The 20,574-nt window shown below is 47.1% G+C and overlaps 2 protein-coding genes and 1 pseudogene across 5 annotated transcripts; 2 read left to right on the top strand and 1 right to left on the bottom strand.

The window, feature by feature from the left end:
• Positions 1-6,019: 6,019 nt before the first annotated feature.
• LOC125529184 (large ribosomal subunit protein eL20) lies at positions 6,020-8,515 on the bottom strand. The gene is made up of 4 exons (XM_048693598.2): positions 8,371-8,515; positions 8,137-8,252; positions 7,975-8,038; positions 6,020-6,546 (listed from the first exon to the last, which is right to left on the bottom strand). Exons 1-4 carry the CDS (start codon positions 8,383-8,385, stop codon positions 6,205-6,207), a joined length of 537 nt encoding a protein of 178 aa, XP_048549555.1. The 5' UTR covers positions 8,386-8,515; the 3' UTR covers positions 6,020-6,204.
• Positions 8,516-11,935: 3,420 nt separating this feature from the next.
• Positions 11,936-16,151, top strand: LOC125529193 (B3 domain-containing protein Os03g0619600-like). Of its 3 annotated transcripts, none has more exons than XM_087531376.1 (9): positions 11,936-12,078; positions 12,367-12,460; positions 12,577-12,982; positions 13,070-13,269; positions 13,526-13,805; positions 13,968-14,176; positions 14,930-15,296; positions 15,372-15,535; positions 15,762-16,151. In XM_087531376.1, exons 2-9 carry the CDS (start codon positions 12,383-12,385, stop codon positions 16,020-16,022), a joined length of 1,965 nt encoding a protein of 654 aa, XP_087387502.1. In that variant the 5' UTR covers positions 11,936-12,078; positions 12,367-12,382; the 3' UTR covers positions 16,023-16,151. The 3 variants fall into 3 exon arrangements, with proteins under 3 accessions (XP_087387502.1, XP_087387504.1, XP_087387500.1); XM_087531378.1 differs by having other exon boundaries at positions 13,067-13,269; positions 15,381-15,535; XM_087531374.1 differs by having other exon boundaries at positions 13,067-13,269.
• Positions 16,152-16,569: 418 nt separating this feature from the next.
• On the top strand, positions 16,570-19,790 carry LOC125529167 (uncharacterized; annotated as a pseudogene). Its single transcript, XR_015609623.1, has 3 exons — positions 16,570-17,136; positions 18,137-18,269; positions 18,498-19,790. The product of XR_015609623.1 is annotated as an uncharacterized LOC125529167 (transcript).
• Positions 19,791-20,574: the final 784 nt, after the last annotated feature.

Raw genomic sequence — 20,574 nt, 5'->3', positions numbered from 1 at the left:
CCTTCTGTCCCATAATATAAGAGTGTTTTTGTCACGAGAATAATTTTACAAAATTATCTCCATTGTATACATAATAATTAGCAGCCAACCGACCATGCGTCTGGACCTTCTTTTTACCATTTTCTCCAAAGGGAGAATAATCATTCCTCTCTTCTTTTTTGGCAAATCATTACATTAGTCCTCTCTCAAAGCAACGCTACCTTAGCTAAAAGAAAAAAGTCTATTTTACTACCCTGAACAAAGTTGGTGGTTCACATTACCCCCTGATCTTTATTTCGGTTCCCTTTACCCCCTGAACAATCCCAAACCGGACAAAAGAACCCCTTGGGTGGTTTGTCTCAACATGCAGCTGATGTGGCGCTGGTCAATGGAGGTTTTGACCTGCGGGTGGGGCCACGGGGATTAACTTAAGTGAAACAGGAAATTAGCCCATGGTTAATTAGGAAATGGGACCCGCTTGGCAGTGACTCAGGGGGCGCTCGGTGAGGAAATTAGCCCTCGAGGCGGCGCTTGATGTCGAGCAGGTCGCGGCGGAGGTTGTCGTCAGTGGGGAACCGCACGTCGATGGCCAGGAACTCATGGGCTGCGGTGGCGGCGGCCGCGAGGTCGTTGGCCGCCAGGGCGCGGTGCGCAGCGTCGAGCGCAGCCTCGACACGGGCCAGGGCGGACTCGGCGCGCGAGTGCGCCACATCGAGGTGGCGGATGCGGGAGGAGAGCACCTCGGTGAGCGCGGCGGTGGAGGAGGATGACTCCCTGAGCGCGGTGGCGTTGCAGGCGGCGAGCGGGAGGAACGGCGGGGCAGAGCGGAGCAGGGAGGCGGCCGCACGGTCGAGGTCAGGGCGGTGGGCGAGGAGCGCGTTGAGGCGGGCGTCGAGGACGCGCTGGTAGGCGACGCACTCGTGGAGCAGGCGGGTGGCGGCGCCGGCGTCGATGAGGTCGCGGAGGGCGGCGAGGGAGGCCGGGTCGCCGAAGTCCAGGGACGGGGCGGCGTCGGCGGACGCGTCGGCGGCTGCGGATGAGTCCGGGCGAGGGGAGCGTGGGGTGGGCGCGGCGGACGGCACGGCCATGGATGCCGGGGGGGCAGGGTGGATCTCAGTGAGTTCAGATGTGCGGGAAGGGAGATGGAAGAGAAGGGAGAAAGGAGAAGCAGGGCGTCAGGGCAGCAGCTTGAAACTCTGACGGTCGCCGGCGTCATCCAGATGCGGCAGGGTCGCGCGCGGTGCTCAGGATGGAGGCAGCTGCGATGGGAGGCTCGGGAGGAGCTCCTCTGTCTCAACCCAGCGTGACGAGGGAGACTCGCCTACAGGTCAAAACCGCCCATTGACCATTGCCACGTCAGCAATCAGTCAAGTCAAACCATCCAGGGATTGATTTTGTCCGGTATGAGATTGTTCAGGGGGTAAAAAGAACCGAAACAAAGATCAGGATTTTATGTGAAGCACCAACTTTGTTAAAGGTAGTAAAATGGACTTTTTTCTAGCTAAAAATAGGTAGGCTAGGCTGCGAAGGATCCAGCAGGCAAATGGCGCACCTAATCTGCCGCGGTCACATTCGAGATGCAACGCGATGCGATTGCCAGCCACGGTTCATTGAGGCAGATGAGAAGGAAAAATCAGAAAGGACAGGCACATGAGCTATTAGTTGAATTGTTTTTCTGCCAAAGGACAGGCAGATGACAATGGGGCTGCACTGTTTTTTCTGCCGCGAGCGCACTCATCGCGCCATGGGCCAGCACCGTCCCACGCACCTGCATCTTCCACGCCACTACCATCTGCTTCCCCCGCCCTGTCCTGCCCCTGCTCCTGCAGTGATGTGCGTGTGGTGCTGCTGATGACAAATGTGCAGTCCGCAAGCAAGTCTGGCTTTGGAGCAACTTGGTGTTGGGGAAGGCAAATCTGCACCGACCAGATTTTGTTCCATTCATGTGCGACTCTGGGGGTGCCGAGACCCCCAGCCCAATGCTTCACTGGGTGATGAAAAATCCTCTATGGAAGAAGCTGCGTGCCTGCAATTTTGATGGCGGGTGATGAGTGATTTTGTTGCTGCCCGTTGCTAACCTGTATCGTCGGCACGCAGAGCTTCAGGATACAGATCGATCGGGGCTTGGGGGCGGAAGGTGCACACTAAACTTCAATTCAATTCAATTCTGGTGTGGTAGCCAGGGATGGTCGTGCAGTGCAGAGCTCAAAGCAGCAAAACCATCTGGTGTGCAGATGTTTCTCTCTTCTTCTTTTTTCTAAGAAAACAGAGGCGAAAGATTTGCATCGTTGGTCTATTGTATTACAACACACCCACAGATTAAAAAGAGAGATGATTACTCTTTGGCACCCGTGGTCATCCAAAGGGCCTTCTTCTTCTGGATATTAAGTAGAAGAACCGACGGCGGGGCATGTTTGTGGCGGAAGAAACATGCATTTTTTTTTCACTCCATATATATGGTCCAAGAGGTTAGCATGGTGAACAATGCCATCGTCTCCCTGTTGGGGATGATGGTGTCGGATAGGCCATCGCCTTCTGGTGCTGTGACGGCGAGGCTTTTAGCTTGTCGAGATGGGTTGATGCTCCCATACCTTAACGGATGAAACTAAGGGCCAGTTCTTTTGGACGATTCTATCAGAATCGTCCCCCTCCCCAGCTTCTCCCAGAATCACCATTTCATATATTTTTTACAATCCTAGCTAATTAGACCTTAACTAGATAGGATTGTAAAAAAATATGGAGTGGCGATTCTGGGAGAAGCTGGGGAGGGGGGTGATTCTGGAAGAATCGCCGAAAAGAACTGGCCCTAAGCTTAGATTGAAACCCTAGCAAGTTTTAAAGAAAAACAGAGGCAAAAGCTTTGCCTCATCCATTTAATAAGAGAGAAATAGAGTTTGTTACTAGCAACCCGAATACACGACATGAGATTACTCTCGCAAAATTATGGACCCCAGTTTTTTTATCACTGGCAATGATCCAAAGGTTGGCCTCGATCGCGATGGAGGCAAGCAATATCGTCGGTGGTGCGCTCTTGTGCTTGAAGGCTCTTGCGTTTCACTCGTTCCAAATATTCCACCAAACAAGCATGATGAGGGATGCCTTGGTCTATCGGTTTGGCGTGTTGTTGTCGCAAGTACTTACCCACCAAGCCTCGACCGAGTCGAACAAGGGCCAAACGGTTATGTCAAGCTCGAGAACGTAGTATTTTTCATTGACCAAGGACCAAAGCCTTCGGGTGTAACGGCATTTGTAGAAGAGGTGAGTCCCACATTCTTGCACTCCCTCGCAAAGAGGGCAAAAAATCACAGTTGGGCCACCCATGCTTCGCCAATCTATCAGCGGTCCAGATTCTAACTTGTAGAGCCAACCACGCAAAGAACTTGACTTTTGGAGGAGCCCGAGACTTCCAAACCATTTTGTCCACGGGTGAGAGAATCATCCCTAAGAATCGCGCCTTGTATGCGTAAGCCACCGAGTAGAGCCCACTAGCCGTATGTTTCCATAGGATGTCGTCCTCGGTGAGCTCATAGAGTTAGACCTCATGCAAGAGTGCCCAAAGGGTGAAGAACTGTGTGACAGTGGCGGCGCCAGAAGTTCAAGTATGTGATGTCAATTTAAACTTGTGATGTCAAATACATGTGTATTTACAAATTTTCTACCATCTTCTGCATAATTTTTACTTGTAGTCAAGAGTTTCACCAAAATGTTGTGTGGTCAAGTGACCACACTGCTTGAACGTGGCTTCGCCACTGTTGTGTGATGTGCTCCGCAGAGACGTTGGCGGGAGGTTTGATCTTTAAAATCCAAGCATTGTGCTTGAGGGCCTCCTGAACCTTCCAATTCTTTCTCTTGGATGCTTCGTGAATGAGCGAGTGTAATGTCTTTTGGCTTGCACCCAAGAAGCCAAGGAGAGTCCCAGAAGGGGGTCTTCGCACCGTTACCAACGATGATAGTGGTGGAAGCATAGAAAAATGTAGGCACTCCTCTCACATGGGTTCACCATCCCTATCCACATCTTGGCAGGCTTCTTCCATTCATACCACGGCCATCGCAATTGGAGAGCACGCCTAAACTTGTTTGTGCTGAGAACCCCGAGTCCCCCATATTGGAGTGGCTGGGAGACAATCTCCCGATTTACCTTGCATTTTGCCCCCATCGTCTTGTTCGACCCGAACCATAGGAAAGCTCTCTAAAGCTTGTTTACATTAAGAAGGATGGTTGGCGGGATGACCAACAGTGTGGCGGGGCAGACCATCTGGGAGGTGATCACGGATTTGATAAGAGTCGTTCGTCTGATGGTGGTGATGCATTGGCCCTGATAAGTTGTTAGCTTGCTCACAACCATGTCCACTAAAAACTAAAGATCCAGCAACTTTAGTTGCCAAACTGAGAGAGGGAGCCCCAAGTATCGCAAAGGGAAGGAAGCCCTTGTAGCTGGCAATCGTTAGGTTAGGTGACCCAAATTGACGTGGTTGCAACGAATGGGCACAGACGAGCTCTTGTGAAAATTGGTGCATAGACCCGTGACCTCCCAGGAAGCCCCTCAAAATGTTTGCATGATGGTCCATATCTCTTTTGATCGGGGGCCAAGAAGACGACCGCGTCGTCCGCGTAGAGAGAGGTCCTCATCATGGCTCCCCTTCCCCTAACTTTATGGAGGAGCCCCTCTATCAGGGCAGCCTCAAGAATTCTTTGGAGCTGATCAATGGCAATGATAAAAAGTAAGAACAAGCAGGGGTGGGTCACCGAGCACGAAGCCAAAGAGAAGCTAATCCAAGATCATTTTTTCACTGTCATGAAGAGAGGCCCCAAAAGGCGCAAAGATTTGAACTGGGAGGAGCTAAATTTGGAATCAATCGGCCTACATGGCCCCTTGATTCCCCGATGACCGCGAGAGATGTCCTTGATGCGATCAACGACATTGCCAAGTGACAAGGCCCTGGGGTCGGATGGCTTCAAAGGCCTCTTTTTCAAGAACTGTTCAAACATTGTCAAAGTCGACCTCATGAGGGTCATTAGTCATTTTGACTCACTTCACACTGCAAACCTCCAGTGGCTCAATTCCGCAAATGTGGTACTTCTGTCTAAAAAGCAAGGGGCAGAATAGACCCATCAGCTCTCCTTAAGGCCTGGTCCTCACATGACAAGTCTCGTTTCCAACACCAAAACACTTTCATCAAAACAAGAAGTATTCATGACAACTTGTATGTTGGTCGCTCGGTGACTACACAAGAGCAAGACCCCTTCCCTCCTCTTCAAGCTTGATATCCGCAAGGCCTTCAACACCGTTAAGTGAGGGTATTTGCTCGACCTACTCCAAAGGCAAGGATTCCCAAGGAAACTTAAGGATTGGATAGTGGCCCTCCTTAGCTCCTCTTCCTCGATGATCATACTCAATGGCATTGCCGGCGAGCCAATTAAGCATGGGCAGGGCCTTCAACAGGGTGAACCATGGCGAGTTTCATTTCAATCGATATTTCCCAAATAAAGCAGCGGCATTTTAATCGTGCCGCTGACTTAACAACCAAAACAGGCTAGTATGGTAGGCATGTTCGGCCGTGCCTATTTATTCCTGAAATGAAGAAATTTATGTACCCACACATGGGATTTGGAGCTCTCAATGTCATTTCTTCACCAAACTTCACACGCGAGTAAATCTGGCACCCAGGTTTGATACCTCGAAATTCCAGTTTTTTTTAGCACTTCATTGTATGTTTTGAATTCAATATTCATATGGGGGTGGAGCAGGCAAGAGCTCATGTGTATTTTCCTTATTTCCTAATAACAACTGCTCCCTCTGAGCACAAATAAGATGCGTACACGTTCCTGAAACAGATGTAATGCGTGCGATAACAGATTTCAGTCTACATTCGCTAATAACCAGCCCCAAAAGGGTAGGCGCATGGAATATATTTTTTTCAATAAAGGGCGCACGGAATAATTTCAGGTATCAGACTTGTCGTCTGCATTTGAAAGCAGACCAAACCAAAACATAGCAGCTGAGGGCTAGCAGTTGACGCTACCAGGTGGCGAAACATACTGAAGCAACAATGGATCTGCAGTGCATTACTAATACCAAACAAAGTCAAGAGTTGCATCAAAGCAGCATCATCCTTAGAGACTGAAAACATCATCAAAGTGCTTAACCAAAACTTCCACATGCAAAAATCTTCAAACTCTTACACGCTAAAACACACAGACCAGTAGAGTAGAGTAGGGACCCGCTCACATGAACAGGTTGGGCCTCGTCGCCTTGTAGGTGGTCTTGAGCTTGCGGGTGGGGGGGCGCACCTTCTGGTACACCAGCGGGAACTTGATCTTGGAGTTGTGGAACTGCTTCGTGTTGTCCCTCTTGCACAGCTTGAAGTCCACCGTCGCAGTCTTGATGATCTGGATGCAGGGGGCACGCACGCGGTGCCGCGACGCCATCTCCGTGTACATCTGCTCCACGCCGCCATTCAGGGTCGTGTCGCGGTACTCCTTGTACATGTTGTGGTAACCAGTCCTGCTCTGGTACCTCAGCCAGATGCCGTAGTTCTTGATGGTGGTGGGGTTCTTCTCAAAGATCTGACAGAGATAGACATACACAAACATGTATACTTGTTAGAATAAGCAGACAGGACAATGAAGTACATCCATACATGAAGAATTACATGGATTGGATAATGCAGGTAACAAAACTAGATGAAAACTAAGGAACAAACAAAAATAAGTCAGCACCAGCCAGCTACAAGTTAGAATCAAAGCATAACAAACAACTGACAATCATTTACAATGCTAGAGTAAAATAACAGAAGTTCTGGGGTCCACATTTATATATGCATAGGAGATAACTGCGTAACCTCACTAACTTTAACATGACTCAAGGCAGGAAGACACTAAAGATTTCTCCCACCTATTAACAGTTAGTGAAACATGTAGGATATATGTTTAGGAATTACATCCCGAACCATTTTGATTTGATGCTACTACCAGCTCTATGAAGAAGCTAGATACATCTATTTTCTTTAAGCAAGAACATTAACCAGTCTATTCCTGGCCTTCTTAGCCATCCAAACCTTAATATACCCTAACTATGAGCCAAGCCATCCTGGTGATCTTCCTGACAGTACATACCCATCTTGAATTGTGGTCCACAGCAACTTGGTACCGGAGTTTACAATCTCTGTTGCACTTGACTCCACAAGAAAATATAATCAAATGGCATCAAGCATAACAGCCATTGTCAGCTTTGCTACCAAGTTGTCACAAACCTCAGTTCTCGATGGATAGATACTGCTGCAAAGATGACTGGGACAGCTTGAATTATAGTTACAGATTATATAAGGGTTAGCATGACAAGAAATTGAAAATCCAGAGTTTGTCCTAACTGATGGTTACACTTGCATATTTTCTAACTTTTTACATGTATTCAATGCTAGAAATAACATGTACTAGTATTTTCAAATCAGCATATTTGCACGTTTTGCAGTGCTATTTGTGTGCAATAGACAAAAAACATTTATGGAGTTAATCCAAAAACACTTGCAATAACATAACAAAAGCAGGGTGAATCTCAGAGTACTTGTAACATAACAAGAGCAAACTGAATAGAGCGTCACAAATTTGTTTCAGAGAATGGGCCATTCAATTTATATTTAGACAGAAATGCCCTACTTCAGCAATGTTGCAGAACAAACGAACTAAACCTACAGCATACAAGTGAGCCCGAGACCAATATACATGGACAACTAGATGAGGAACAAAGGACCTAAAGCAGAAACCACTCATCTTCGGCACAACCCACAGAAATGCTGTTAATATCGTTTGGTAAGCTAGAACACTGCAACGCTAGTTACATCTTCCCTATGCAGCAACTAAAATCGAGCAACTTCGCCGCATACAATACCAACATGGTACCAAATCTGATCTGATATATTACGGCAGTTAGCACCAGCCAGCACAGTTATTGAAGTTGCATTCACGGATCATGGTTACTAGAGGAGAGTGATATACCTCGTTGATGGCGAGCATCTGGCCGTTGGCCTTCTTCACCTTCTTGAGCTTCCTCAGGAAGTACCTGCGCGCAAACAAGCAAGCAATCACATAAGCCCCACGAAACCGGCAAAGAAGATCGAGGCCATGGCGCGGCGAGGTCGGTCGGGGAAGGAGACTGACCAGAACTTGGACTTGGCGCGGACCTCGTTGGTGGCCCAGAGCTTCATGCGGTAGATCTTGGGCTGCTCATCGCCGGGGGTCGGCAGCGCGCGACCCACCACCTGGTACTGGTGGAACTGCGCGAAAACAAACACAGAGAGGTCAGACACGAGCCCACGACGAAAAGATCGATTGCGCGGCGGATCGAGAGGCCAGGAGGAGGACGGCGGGGTAGGGAGGGGAAGAGGGGCTTACCCTGTGGGCGACCATTCTGGCGAGCTCTCGAGACCGGAGGCGGAGGAGAACTGAAACCTAAGGAGATGGCGGCCGTCGGGGGAGGGAGAGGAGGCGGACGAGTATTTATGTGTGGGAGGCGTGGAACCCTAGCGGGCCGTGGTTTATGGGCTCCGTGCCCCTCTGATTCAGTGGGCTGCTTTGGGCCGGACGAAATTGGCCGTCCCTGTTAGTTACTGGGCCGTAATTTGCCAACCTCTTTGCTGCTAGTTTCTGTTTTTCCTTTTACTACCTCTGTTTCTTTCCTAAAAACAAAAGCCTCTGTTTTTTTTTAAGAATAACAAAACCCTCTGTTTCTAGGTGACTTTGAGGTTTTTGCTTCACGCTACTGTAACGTCATCTGATAAGTTTCAAAAAAAAAAATCATCTGATAACGACGGTAATAGTTAGCGCTAAATCATGTTTTCTAGATTGATCTGCATTTGAATTTTGATAACCCCGTAACAGATCCCACCCTATTGAAAACAGATTTTGAAGATATTCGGCGTAATCGAAATATGATACGGCGTGTCTCTCTCCCTCGCATTGACCTTGTCGTCTTTTTCCCAACCATGTCACGATCTCCACCTCTGCCCACCACTCCTCCATGGTTCACAGTGGAGTTCAGTTGGAGCTATGTCACCCATGTTGGGGGGGGGGGGGGTATTTTTTCGTACAATTGTGTCACTTGAGGTTGAGGGAGCTTCGACCATGGTATGACAAGCTCGGGCATTACGTACTCCTCTACGCGTTGCACACTTCGCTTCGCTACAACAACTGCTTTACGTGACAGGTGAAGCAGGCCATTGTCAAATCCCTCACCGAAAGCGGTGGCCACTTGCGAACAAGAAGAGGTCCCTACGGATAATGGCGTCCACGATCAACTCTCTTGGGCGTGCTACAATGGCACATGGACTCACAATGTATTGGTCTGTATGTTGCACGGGGAAAGGGAAGTACAACATACAACCAATGGCGGTAGACGCGGCCGCCTAGGTAGCCCCCGACTTGTTGCACTTCTGTGTGTACCTCCTCACCTTCGCACTGAACCTCCTCTTGGCCAGGCCATCGACGAGATGTGCAGGCTCCTCTAAGGTGTCAAGATGACTGAGAGGAAATGTGAGAAGCTCATGAGGATGGTACGTCAGGTTGGGCATTCAGCTCGGGAGGTAGCTGAGCAGGAAATGCACGACCAAGCGTTGTTGTACCGATATAGTTAGTAACCAAACATTTTGATTTTTGTACGATAGTTTTTACAGAAACGGTGTCATTTGCTTTCGTTTACATTTCCTTTCCATTTCCCGAACCAAACACGGCCCGAGTTTTAATATGGAACTTGTTGTTTAAGTAAGTTGAAAAGAATGTTGATAGTATGGTTGTGTTTATCCCTGGCTCGGAGGCAACTACCTTTTCATTCTTAGTGGCAATAACACAATGCAAACCTTTCCACTGACTGCAGTAGATTACTTGCAAGGTTAAATCCAACTAACATACAAAACTCCCCCTTGGAGATCATTAATCTAAGCATGGCCAGTGCAAGACTAATATATCCGAGAGTATATACGTCTAAAGAGTGAACCGGCCTACCAAATCAACTATCACCATCGAGCACCACTGATCGATTCTATCTACATCATTACTTTCAGTTATTATGTAATGTTTTCTGTTTTGTGTTGTTCATCTGCATGGTTGAGTGCAATAGTTTGTGTACTTTGATAGGTTTGTATTTGTATTCCAACTAGTTGTGCTTAAGGTGATTTGTTTCTATGTTCGTCTATTCTATATTTAATGCTACTTAGTTATCCTTCTTAGCAGTGTTGTGTTTGATATCTTGTAGTAGATATGTTGTAGTTTTCCTTCCATAGTTGATTTCTTTCGTAGAATTGCCTATGTTTAGTTTATTTTTCACCTTGTTGTGTTGAGAGTATTCAAAGTTTGAACCTCCCATTTAACCCTCCCCCTCTATATATACTCTCGATCCTACACTTTGTATGGCAATGGTAGCAAGCTACTACAACAAAAAACCAGGAAAAAAACATATGTTAGTGTTGGTAAATTTGTATTTCTTATTAAATATAGGTTAGTGTTGGTCGGACCATCCTGACCAGTCTACAGCTACGCCATTGTGAACATATAGTTGTGAACAAATGGAGTTAGTGATGAGTAACTTAATTTATTTTTTGGCAAATGGGTGGGCGTTTCGGTGACAGTTGTGTGTTGTGGTCACACATTGGAAAGTACTCCACACTTTGTGGTGAATGATAGCTAATCCACCCCGCTGGTGTTGTTTAGCCTTGGGCTTGGATGGAGGGCTATGGCATGTGGTGTGTATTTCGAGCCTGTTTGGCAATCATCCAGCTCCGCAAAATACGGGAGCGCATGGAGCGCCTCTTTGACGACTCCAAAAAAAATAGGCCATGGGCCGCTCTGTTTCGGACGCTCTAGAGCGGAGCTGTGGGGTGGAGAGCAGCCGAACAGGGCCTTCGTCTAGTCAGTGTCATGCATATAGCAGTACTTTTACACGTCACACATGATGTGGGACACTTTTTTTTTCCGTCGGGTGATTGTTTAAAACATACATCACACACGAAATGCAGACGATACACTTCTTTTGTTGGGAAAGAGTTTTGACAAGGACTTATGTACGATGAAAGATGAAAAATATGTTTCTTAATGATGTGATGTGCGTATAATTTGTCATGTAGTGGAAATGTATACGGTGAACCAGGGTAATTGATGCGACGGGTGCACCGGTCCCCCCGTAGCACATCTAAAAACGTTTGAAAAAAATCCGAAAAATATTTGTCAAATTTGTCATTTTTGTATCTCGAGCAATGTTTCAAATTTTGAGTTGAATTTTTATCACAACATACATTGATGTTATGCCAATGCACTAAAAAAATTCCGGATTTTTTCGAACATTTTTTAATGTGCAATTAGGTCCGATGCACCGATGACACCAATTGCATCGATGCAGTAGATATATTCCCTACTGAGTAATGCATAGTGAGATGGCGCAATTTTTTTAAATAAATGCAATGACACGCACCTTTTTTTTTCGAGAAACTAATGACACGCACTTGACGTTCCCTGGATGCTATTGCACGTGGACGGTGGATCTGCCTACATGGCGCACACCTCACTCGTCTTCGTCCCTGCTCCCCGCCCCTCCCTGGCAGCACCTCCACGTGGACATGGCGTCGGCTTCTCGGGCCACGCTGGTGCCCGTTCCGCCGGCGCCGGCAGGCCAAGCCCCCGCCTTTCAGTCACCAACAGCCAGCGCCGTCTTCCACCACCACCATCCCCTGTCGCACCTGCGAAACCGCCACAGGCCGCCGTGCCCAAAGCCAGTCGTGTCAGCGGCCACTGCTCCTCGGCCCGAAAACCCGAGCACCGGTGGCCCTGTGCCAGCGGCCGAAGCACCACGGGCGGTTGCGCCTTTGCCACCGGCAGCCGCCATGGCCCGCCCGCCTGCCCGCCCGCCAGGTGCTCGAGGAAATGTCCACGACGCAATTGTGACTGTAACGGCAAATGCCTTCATCAATAGCCATTAAGCCTGCATGAAGTGCCCGCTGGAGTCGACAACCCCTGTCCCCTGGGCTGCAATTCCCTTCATAAATAGCTGTGCTTCATGGCTGTCCGTTGCCGTTCCAGTTCAACCCCTTGAGTACGTGCAGCACCACAGACGCAGTAAGCTTCCTCATCTTCTTCTTCCAAGCCCCTTCCATCCAGCGTTGATTCTTGCCTCCATTTGTTTACGTGGACGATCTGGCAGATCTTGGTGCAGGGTTGGTTAGTTAGTGACTTTTGTCTGATGCTTTTCTTGTTCCTAGACAAAGAAAATCTAATTGATATGTACGTCCATACCATCAAGAGATCTTAGAGGGTCGCCAGTAACCTTCAGTTTTTTAGGATCACACGGATTAGTTATGCAAGCGAAAATCTGAAGGCATGATCTATATACGGTCCATCTTGCAGGAAGGCTCCGGTCGCGATGAGCAATCCTTGTGAGTGCAGCAGGAGAAGGGCCAAGTTCATCATGCAGATGCGTGGTAACTTTAAAGACAGCATGGTATGTTGACTTTTAATTTCCTTAGTTCTTTGTTCAGGGTGCTGCCTCAGTTCCCTGGATTTTGTATGTTTTGTTTTGACCCTTGGTTCCACTTCCACCACTGCTGCTTGCTGCAGGTCATACCGGCGCGTCTTGTTGACCATTTCGGAGGAAAGATCTCTGGGACCATCCGACTAGAAGCACCTAACGGACAGATGTATGTCGTTGGAGTTGCCAAGAAGATGAACAGATCGGTCCTGCAGTCTGGATGGGAGGCGTTTGTTCGTGCAAATCAGATACAAGACAACTGTTACTTGATGTTTCGTAACCTTGGAATCTCCTGCTTCAAGGTCACCATCTTTGATTCCAATGGCGAGGAGAGGATCTCGTGTCGTGCCGGGGCGAAAATTTCTGCTCATGTTAAAAAAGCGAGCACTTATGGTGCTGATATTTCGAGCAGTTCCTTTGATGGCGCGTCAGATTCAGAAGGTAGAAAATCAGGAAAGACGCCTGCGGTAAATTCTTCTTCAGATGAATCATCAGGTTCGGCTGTGTACAGTGTACTCATATATTTGGTGAGTAGCGTTTAATTACTACATGTTGATCTCTCTTGACTCTCTTTTACAGCAGAAGATAGTCTGTCCGAAGGCGAGTCTATGGAGTCAGATGATCTTCAGGGGCTCTCAAAGGATTATGTCTTAGCAGGGCGATGCCATCTTACAGAAGAACAGGAGGATGAAATCAAGGAGTTTGTCGCGAAAATTCGACCTGAAACCCCTGTGCTTGTGGTGATGATGAAGAAGACCAATGTGAACCACTATCCTAATCTGGTACGTTTGGTTTGAATTCTGTATGTATTGTTAAATGCTTGTAGCTACATACACCTCTCTAAATATCTTTATTTCCGATATTGTTAATTGTAACAAACCTCTGAAGGATATTTATGAAACAATTGAATGGCATTATATTCATATCTCGCTTTACGACTGTCATCATGTTTATATTACTATATTATGAAAATAGTGTCGCTGTCAGTCCAAGGATTACACAACACAGCACCATACCAATCATCCCTTTTTTAATCAGGTAATATCTAAGGATTATGCACATGCATACTTTCCACACAAAACTCAAGTTGTCACACTCAAACTGCCTGGGAAGAGCAAGGCTTGGCCATGCAAATTCCGCATCAGACCTGATGGAAGGGGACGCAACCTTTCTTTGCGTGAATTTGTCCATGACAATCGTGTTAAGAAGGGCGATCTCTGCCTCTTTCAACCAATGACAGAGGTTCAGTCAACAAGGTTCACCTTTATGGTTCATTTGCTTCGCAAAGTTGGAAGAACTGATATATGTTCAAACCAAGGTAAGTTTCACCAGCTCTCTCTCTCTCTCTCTCTCTCTCTCTCTCTCTCTCTCTTTCGATGATACTACATTATTAACTCTCAGCTGCTAAATTTTGCTATTACAAATGCCGCACTGCAATTACTTCTTGGCAATACTATCTTACCATTGAAACTATTGACAGGAGAAGACAGTCCATCTGAATATGAATCTATCCAGTCAGATCATCAGGAAACTTCCTCCGAGGTTCGCTATATATTGTCAAGAAGGTGCCGACTTGATGAAGAAGACGAGGTAGGAATTGATGCTCTTATTGCTGAAATTCAGCCTGAAATTCCGTTGCTAGTGGTTCAAATAATGAAGAGCAATGTCAATGGACCACAACCCGCTCTGGTAATTCCTATTCTGCACTGGGGACTTTACTGTTTGTTTATTCTGGATATGTATGACGCATCACATATTTAATTGTTCCACCAATAATTTTTCTATTCCATTAACAGATTTGAATTAGTCCACTAGCATGTTCGGTTTCTTCAACTTTTTTTAGAAAGCTTTTATTACCTGCGGCCTCTGAAGCAATGATGCATATAGCCAAATCCTTATTGTAACTCTTATCACAGTTCTAAAACTGGAACCAAATCAAAATATTTTTATTTGTCCAACTAAAAGTTTTGATTCGTTCTCCCAAAATAATTTTTATTTGTGGACTAATAAACCGTCAGTTGTTCCACAAAGATTCTTTAGTTTCCTCCAAGAGCATTCTCTATTTGCTCGGTACACTTAATTTTTCCCACCAATTATATACCTTGTTCCATGTACAGTTTGCATCTGGGTTTAAAGATAAGGATGATTCAAACTGATTGTCACTAGCATATAGAAAGAGGTTGTTACGCAATGAAAGTCATGCAACAGTCCTCCAGAAAACATTAGTGGCCTGCACTGTGGCAGTGGCACAATGTGGATGTGGTTTTCGTGTAGCACGTACACAACAGACGAAAATATGCATAGCTATCACCAAAACCTGGACTACGTGGCCGTATGATCAATAATACATGTTTCCCTGCTTTATATCTGAAACCAGGAATAGTTGGCTCAGTTGTTTTAATTCATTGCGATTTTTGTCTTTTATCTCGTCTGCACAACCAGATCATCCCGAAGCGTTATGCAGCTGCGCACTTTCCCACTGAAAGCCAAAACATCATACTTACCCTCCCAGGAGTGAAGAAGAAGTGGCATCCCCTTTTTCACGTCAGGCGGGGCAACATTGGGTACGTCCTCTATGGGCGGTGGTTAGAGTTCGTCCGCGACAACCGTCTACGCGAGGGGGACATCTGCCTGCTCCAGCCGATTAACAGGGGTGAGGGGAGAAGGTTCATGCTGACGGTCCATCTGCTTCCCAAAGCAAGACGCGCCGGCAAATCCAAGGGTGGAGACGTCGTTCGTGGCTCGAAAATTGGCGGAACGAGCATGAAAGCCGCCTCGACGGAATGTGTCAAGGACGAACCAGTCGACGGTATACATGTTCAACTTATCACTGTTAAGATCAACATGTGGTCTTAAATGATGTGAAACATCATCTTATCTGCAGGAGCATCAGATGGTTGTGACAGACCAGGATATGTGGTGCTAGGCTGCAGCGCCCGTTTAACCCAGGCGCAGGAGAGGGTGCTTGCAGAGAAGGTGAAGGCAGTCCGATCTGAAGCGCCTATTTATGTGGCAGCCATGGACAAGAGCAATCTGAGGTCTGCCCTAGTAAGTTCTAAAACCTTGACCTCCGATCGCTGCTTAGTTATTGCACAAAGATCATGTAGCTCTTAACCTGTGTACATTTTTTGTAGATGGCACATTCCGCGATCCTCTGATCTAAAATTTCACAGTTCATCCATGCATTGATTAGCTCTTAACTTCTTGAACTTGTATTTTCACCACTATTGATTGATTGGTTCCCATCTCTGTTGCAACTGAACTGTTTTTATAGGACTTGGGCACCACGGGACATGCTGCTGCCGCCGACGGACGCCTTCCAGACGGGAAGCAGACGCTGACACTCCATCAGGCCGGGTGGAGCAAGGCATGGCGCGTGGAGATGCGCCACAGGCGGATGGTCCCGGCGGGAGGGTGGCGCGAGTTCGCCGCGGACAACCGCCTGCAGGCCGGAGACCTCTGCCTGCTGGAACCGGTGGTGGACAAGAGGCTTGCCATGGCGGTCCACATCATACGCAGCGAGCAGTGCCGTTAGCTCCGGCCGGAAGTGCTGCAGACTGGTGAGCTGATGATGATTTTAGGTGATGGTTTTGTGATTTTTGGCGATCTGTAAGAAATAAGCACAGGGATGTTATATTGTTTTCTAGATAAGGAGAGAGCATCCCCCCCCCCCCCCCCCCCCCCCCCCCCACACACGAATTAAGAGGTTTGTTGGCATTGAACTTGTCAACGGTATAAATAAAATGTGGTTGGAACTTATGATGCAAAGCTGAGTGGGACTTGCCCGCACTCAAATTTTACAAGATCATTTTGAACTGTTAATCATACCATTAGCACAGTTGCGAGGGCATCGTCTCTACTGTCCCAGAAATGCGTGAAAATAAATTTATGTTTCATACGGGATTGAAAATTAATTGTGACCGTAGCCACTACCAAATATATGATTTCGTAAGCAAGAGAATGTATTTCCCCTGCAAAAAGGAGAAGAAAATAAAAGATGCTCAGGGCCTCTTTGGTCCGCAGGATCATACATAAAACACGTAAGAATTTTATCCCGTAAGAGCCAGCAGAAGGTGCTCTGCTCGCGCGCTCACTGAATGGATTTTTGGAGAGGAAACAACGCAGTTTCTTCACTAGTGCCGCTCAATCATGCTACATTGAGCAAAGAAGCCGGAGCAGAGACACCACCGGCCGTCCGGCGTGCGGGCGGGGCCTACGCGCTGCCTGCCCTCCATAGATCCCTCGGGAACCCCGCCCGGCCAACTCTACACTCTACACTCTACCAGAGAAGAGAGGAGCGCAATGGAGGCGCACTTTTGGGACTGGCTCCACCACGGCGGCGCCATGCTCCCGCAGCCCAGCCATCCCCTAGTCCACCCGGTCCCGGAGGCTGCTGCTGCTGCTGCGGCGCCGACGGAGCAGGGGCAGGGCCCGGCTCCGGCTGCAGCGGCTCAGGGGCAGCTGGGGTGGCTCAGGGACAGCCGGCTGCTGCGGCGGCTCAGGGGCAGAACGGGGACGCACCGCCGCCCGGGGTGCTGATGGTGGACCTGCTGGGGGCTCGGCACCCGCCTCGCGCAGGCCGTCTTCGCCGCCGCCGCCGTCGCCTTCATGGCCTCCACCGACGACTTCCACATCGTCAGCGCCTTCCGGTGCGTGCGCGCTCCCTCCTTCTTTCTACCGTCTCGATCCACTGCCACGGCACCATTCGGCTGCCATTCCTCTTTTGCTCCCAGAGCAGAGCGATTTCTCCTTGGAAATTTCGGGACGGGGTGTTCCTGTTTTCAGTACAATACTCCTTCAGGGATTCATTCATTGTGCTGTGTGTGCCTCAGGGAGGGATGACTGCATATTTGTTAGCCAAATTTCTAGAGCCTGTCTGTTCACCTGTTAGCATCTCCGTACATGCTTCAAATGGGGATGCCTTTTATGCTCCCTTGAATGCATTCTCATCTTTTAGTACTACTTACCACACAGTAACAAAATAAGCAGCAGCCTGGGCTTTCAGGTTCAGGGTTTCTGTTGACACATACCACTATCAAGCATGAACATGAAGGTGCAATTTTCAGATGGGTGCTTTCCTGATCCTCCAAAGACAGATGCTCATCTTTGTTAGCGCATTTCACTACTTTTACGCCTTTTTAACTGGTTTGGCATCCTGAAAGAGGCAATGCAATTAGATCGGATGGTGACATGGTCATGTTCATAGTTGTGTCCTTTGGATATAACAATGTTTAGCTTGAGCCCTTGTTTGCTGATCATAACCATTTATTTGTGTGGAAAATTAGCAGATTGATTTACCTGTGCATAGTTCCCCTAGGCATTCGACAAAAGCATCTCATTGCTGCGTACGCTGATAATAAGTTTGGCTGCTTGTCGGAATGCAGAACAGTTTGATTGTTGTAATGGACATTCCTCGTATGCATCACATTGCCGTCTTTGGGGAAACATTTGAAGATATCTACGTTCAGTCAGTGTTCGGGGATAGCATCGACAACTAGAAGAAACAATGTAGCATGCTAGCGTATCTTACCTTATTTCTGTGGGGGCGATTAGATTGTGTTTTCCACTACAGATTGATTTTACAACTTGGAACACGGGATTGATTTCCTCCTGTAGATGAGATGAACTCACTGTTGTTCTTCTGAGCAGCCTCCTCGTCGCAGCAGCAAGCTTGCAATGCCTGTGGAGCCTCGCTCTGGGCGCCGTGGACATCTACGCACTTCTTGTCAAGCGTTCCTTCCGGTCTCCTCGAGCTACCACCATCTATTCCATTGGGGACTGGGTAAGTCACACATTTTCTCAGGCACCTCAGAACAGACAGCCCTCTGTCGCTCTTTTTTTTTTTTGCGAAAAAAGCCCTCTGTCGCTCATTCCTTGTGATCTCTTACACTAGAAAAGCTTTACATTACATACATGAAACAAGCAAAGAATCATTTAACGATCAGGTGCATTTCTCTTTCTCCTAAAACAAACACAATCCGGTTTTGACCCCCCGACGTTTTGTCTGCAGGTCACAGGCGCGCTGACGTTCGCTGCAGCAAGTGGGTCGGCAGGCATCACCATCCTCCTCGACGACGACCTGATGATGTGCTCGGACAACCACTGCCCAGGCTTCATGGCCGCCACCGCCATGGCCTTCTTTAGCTGGTTTGCGATCGCGCCGTCCTGCCTCTTTAACCTCATGATGGCGGTCTATAGAGTGCAGAGAGCTTATTAGTTCGTGGGGCAAGCACCAGGCTGTTTGACCAACTAGGTGGCGCATCTGATACAGTTATACAATGGCACCGTATTATCGACATTTCTGTAGTAACTAGGGAGTACGTAACTTTGATGTTCAGAAGGGTGGCTGTGAAGCTCTGCATTCTGTTTTCAGCAGCGTGTGGATGCATGCCTTCTTATTATGTGAGGCTTGGCTGGTGGTTGTGATCTGGAGATGAACTAATTAACTGATGGGCTACTTGTGTAGAGCTCAAGGTTGCTGATATAATATTATATCTGATTCTACTTTGTTTTTTTATTGATATCCGGATTTTGGGCCCTAAGATTACTTGCGTAGCGCCGTTGTCGTTTACGAGTGCCAAATTATCAGTTCATTGAGTTGGCCCTTGATTGTTCTTCCAAGTAAAAATCCCAATGTATGTTAGCGTGCATTGGTCAGAGTTTTTTCTCAGGGTGATAGTGCCAATAGATGTTGATGCCAGTAGATAGCGTGGAGTTTTGGCTGAAAACCATTTTGCATGGCCTTTGCACCTTAAGAGTACACAAGTAGCCTTTATGTTTTATAAGTGGAGAAATAGAAGTCTCAATATTTGAAAGTAATTTAGACTGATATGCACCATACTGCACATCAGTCTAAATTTCATGCCCCAGAAACCCACTGCCACAAACTGAAAAAAGGTCTGTGTCTTCTTTCTTATGTTACGTGTGAGATAAGAGCCCAGTTTTGAAAAAAAGAAAGAACGCTTGCACAAGATTCTCGCTTTCTCGACAATTTTTGCAGGACCTTTCACAGTACAAGACATTTTAGCAGAAGAGTATGCTTTAGAAATTCTCTGTAATTACAGAAGCTATCTTTTAGAAAAATCTCCAAGTAAGTCAAGCTATGTGGCCATCAGATACTGGATAAACCATGGTTCAGAAAAAAAGGTACGCTGTTACGCGTTCATCAAGCTTAATCAAACTGAATCATGACCACTACTGTAAGTCCAAGAAAAGCTAAGTTTAATCTAACTGTCTGACCACTTTTCAGGTCACATGTTTCCAGTTCCAAGCAATATTCAAAAAAGGCTACACGGATTTAGAAATGGGGATTCTGACCAGTAAAGACTATATGTATTTTCTTTTGAGGGAAGTAAAGACTATATGTAATATAGTAGTAGGAGATAACATAGTTCTTTCAGGTACTCTGTCTCAAGCTGCAATACCAATTTCTTGTTATTCATCGAACAACAACCAACCAAAGTCAGACTATTTTGGGAGTTATAGAAATGAACTGCTAATGTAAATGGAAACACGATACTATGCCATGAATGTTTGGAATTTAGACAATACACACGCGCCACTATAAACATTACGACAGAAAAATAGCCAGTGCTTCTTTCTGGCTATAGAAGGTTCAATTTCCATTTCCAGTAGGATAATTTGGCTTCTATAGCACTAAGCTAGCAGTAGCCCACTTCGAGTTCGAGGTCATTCGCTGATCCACAACATGGAGATGCGAGGCAGAGAAACCGCTGTGGCAACTTACAACATGAAACTTAACATGGCACAAAAGATCTGTATTCCCCCTGAGTCCCTGACCCGACAAAATGCCGCCGTTCGTCTCTAAATCATACTCCCTCTGTCCCAGAATATAAAAACAGTTTTTGACACTATGCTAGTGTTAAAATCGTTCTTATATTTTGGGGCGGAGGGAGTACTTCCTACTCCCTCCGTAAACAAATATAAGTGTGTTTAGATCACTAAAGTAGTGATCTAAATGCTCTTATATTTCTTTACGGAGGGAGTACTTTTTAGTTTGTCCAGCCTTTACAACTCGAATGATAATCTGTGACGCTCCCGATTTAACCGTACACTAATCATGCATG

The sequence above is a fragment of the Triticum urartu genome, chromosome 1A (assembly GCF_056163025.1).
Source record: "Triticum urartu cultivar PI428250 chromosome 1A, HENAU_Tu73, whole genome shotgun sequence".
NCBI classification, from domain to species: Eukaryota; Viridiplantae; Streptophyta; class Magnoliopsida; order Poales; family Poaceae; genus Triticum; species Triticum urartu.
This window is presented reverse-complemented; position numbering and strand designations above follow the sequence as displayed.

Bases quoted from the DNA above. Each gene is read 5' to 3' on its own strand.
- LOC125529184 (XM_048693598.2), bottom strand. The intron at 8,039-8,136 runs GTCAGTCTCCTT...GTTTGCGCGCAG, and splicing joins CGCGCCAAGTCCAAGTTCTG to GTACTTCCTGAGGAAGCTCA. The intron at 6,547-7,974 runs GTATATCACTCT...TATCTCTGTCAG, and splicing joins AGATGCTCGCCATCAACGAG to ATCTTTGAGAAGAACCCCAC.
- LOC125529193 (XM_087531374.1), top strand. From the start codon at position 12,383: ATGAGCAATCCTTGTGAGTGCAGCAGGAGAAGGGCCAAGTTCATCATG. The intron at 12,983-13,066 runs GTTCGGCTGTGT...TCTCTTTTACAG, and splicing joins TTCTTCAGATGAATCATCAG to CAGAAGATAGTCTGTCCGAA. The intron at 15,536-15,761 runs GTAAGTTCTAAA...CTGTTTTTATAG, and splicing joins GCAATCTGAGGTCTGCCCTA to GACTTGGGCACCACGGGACA.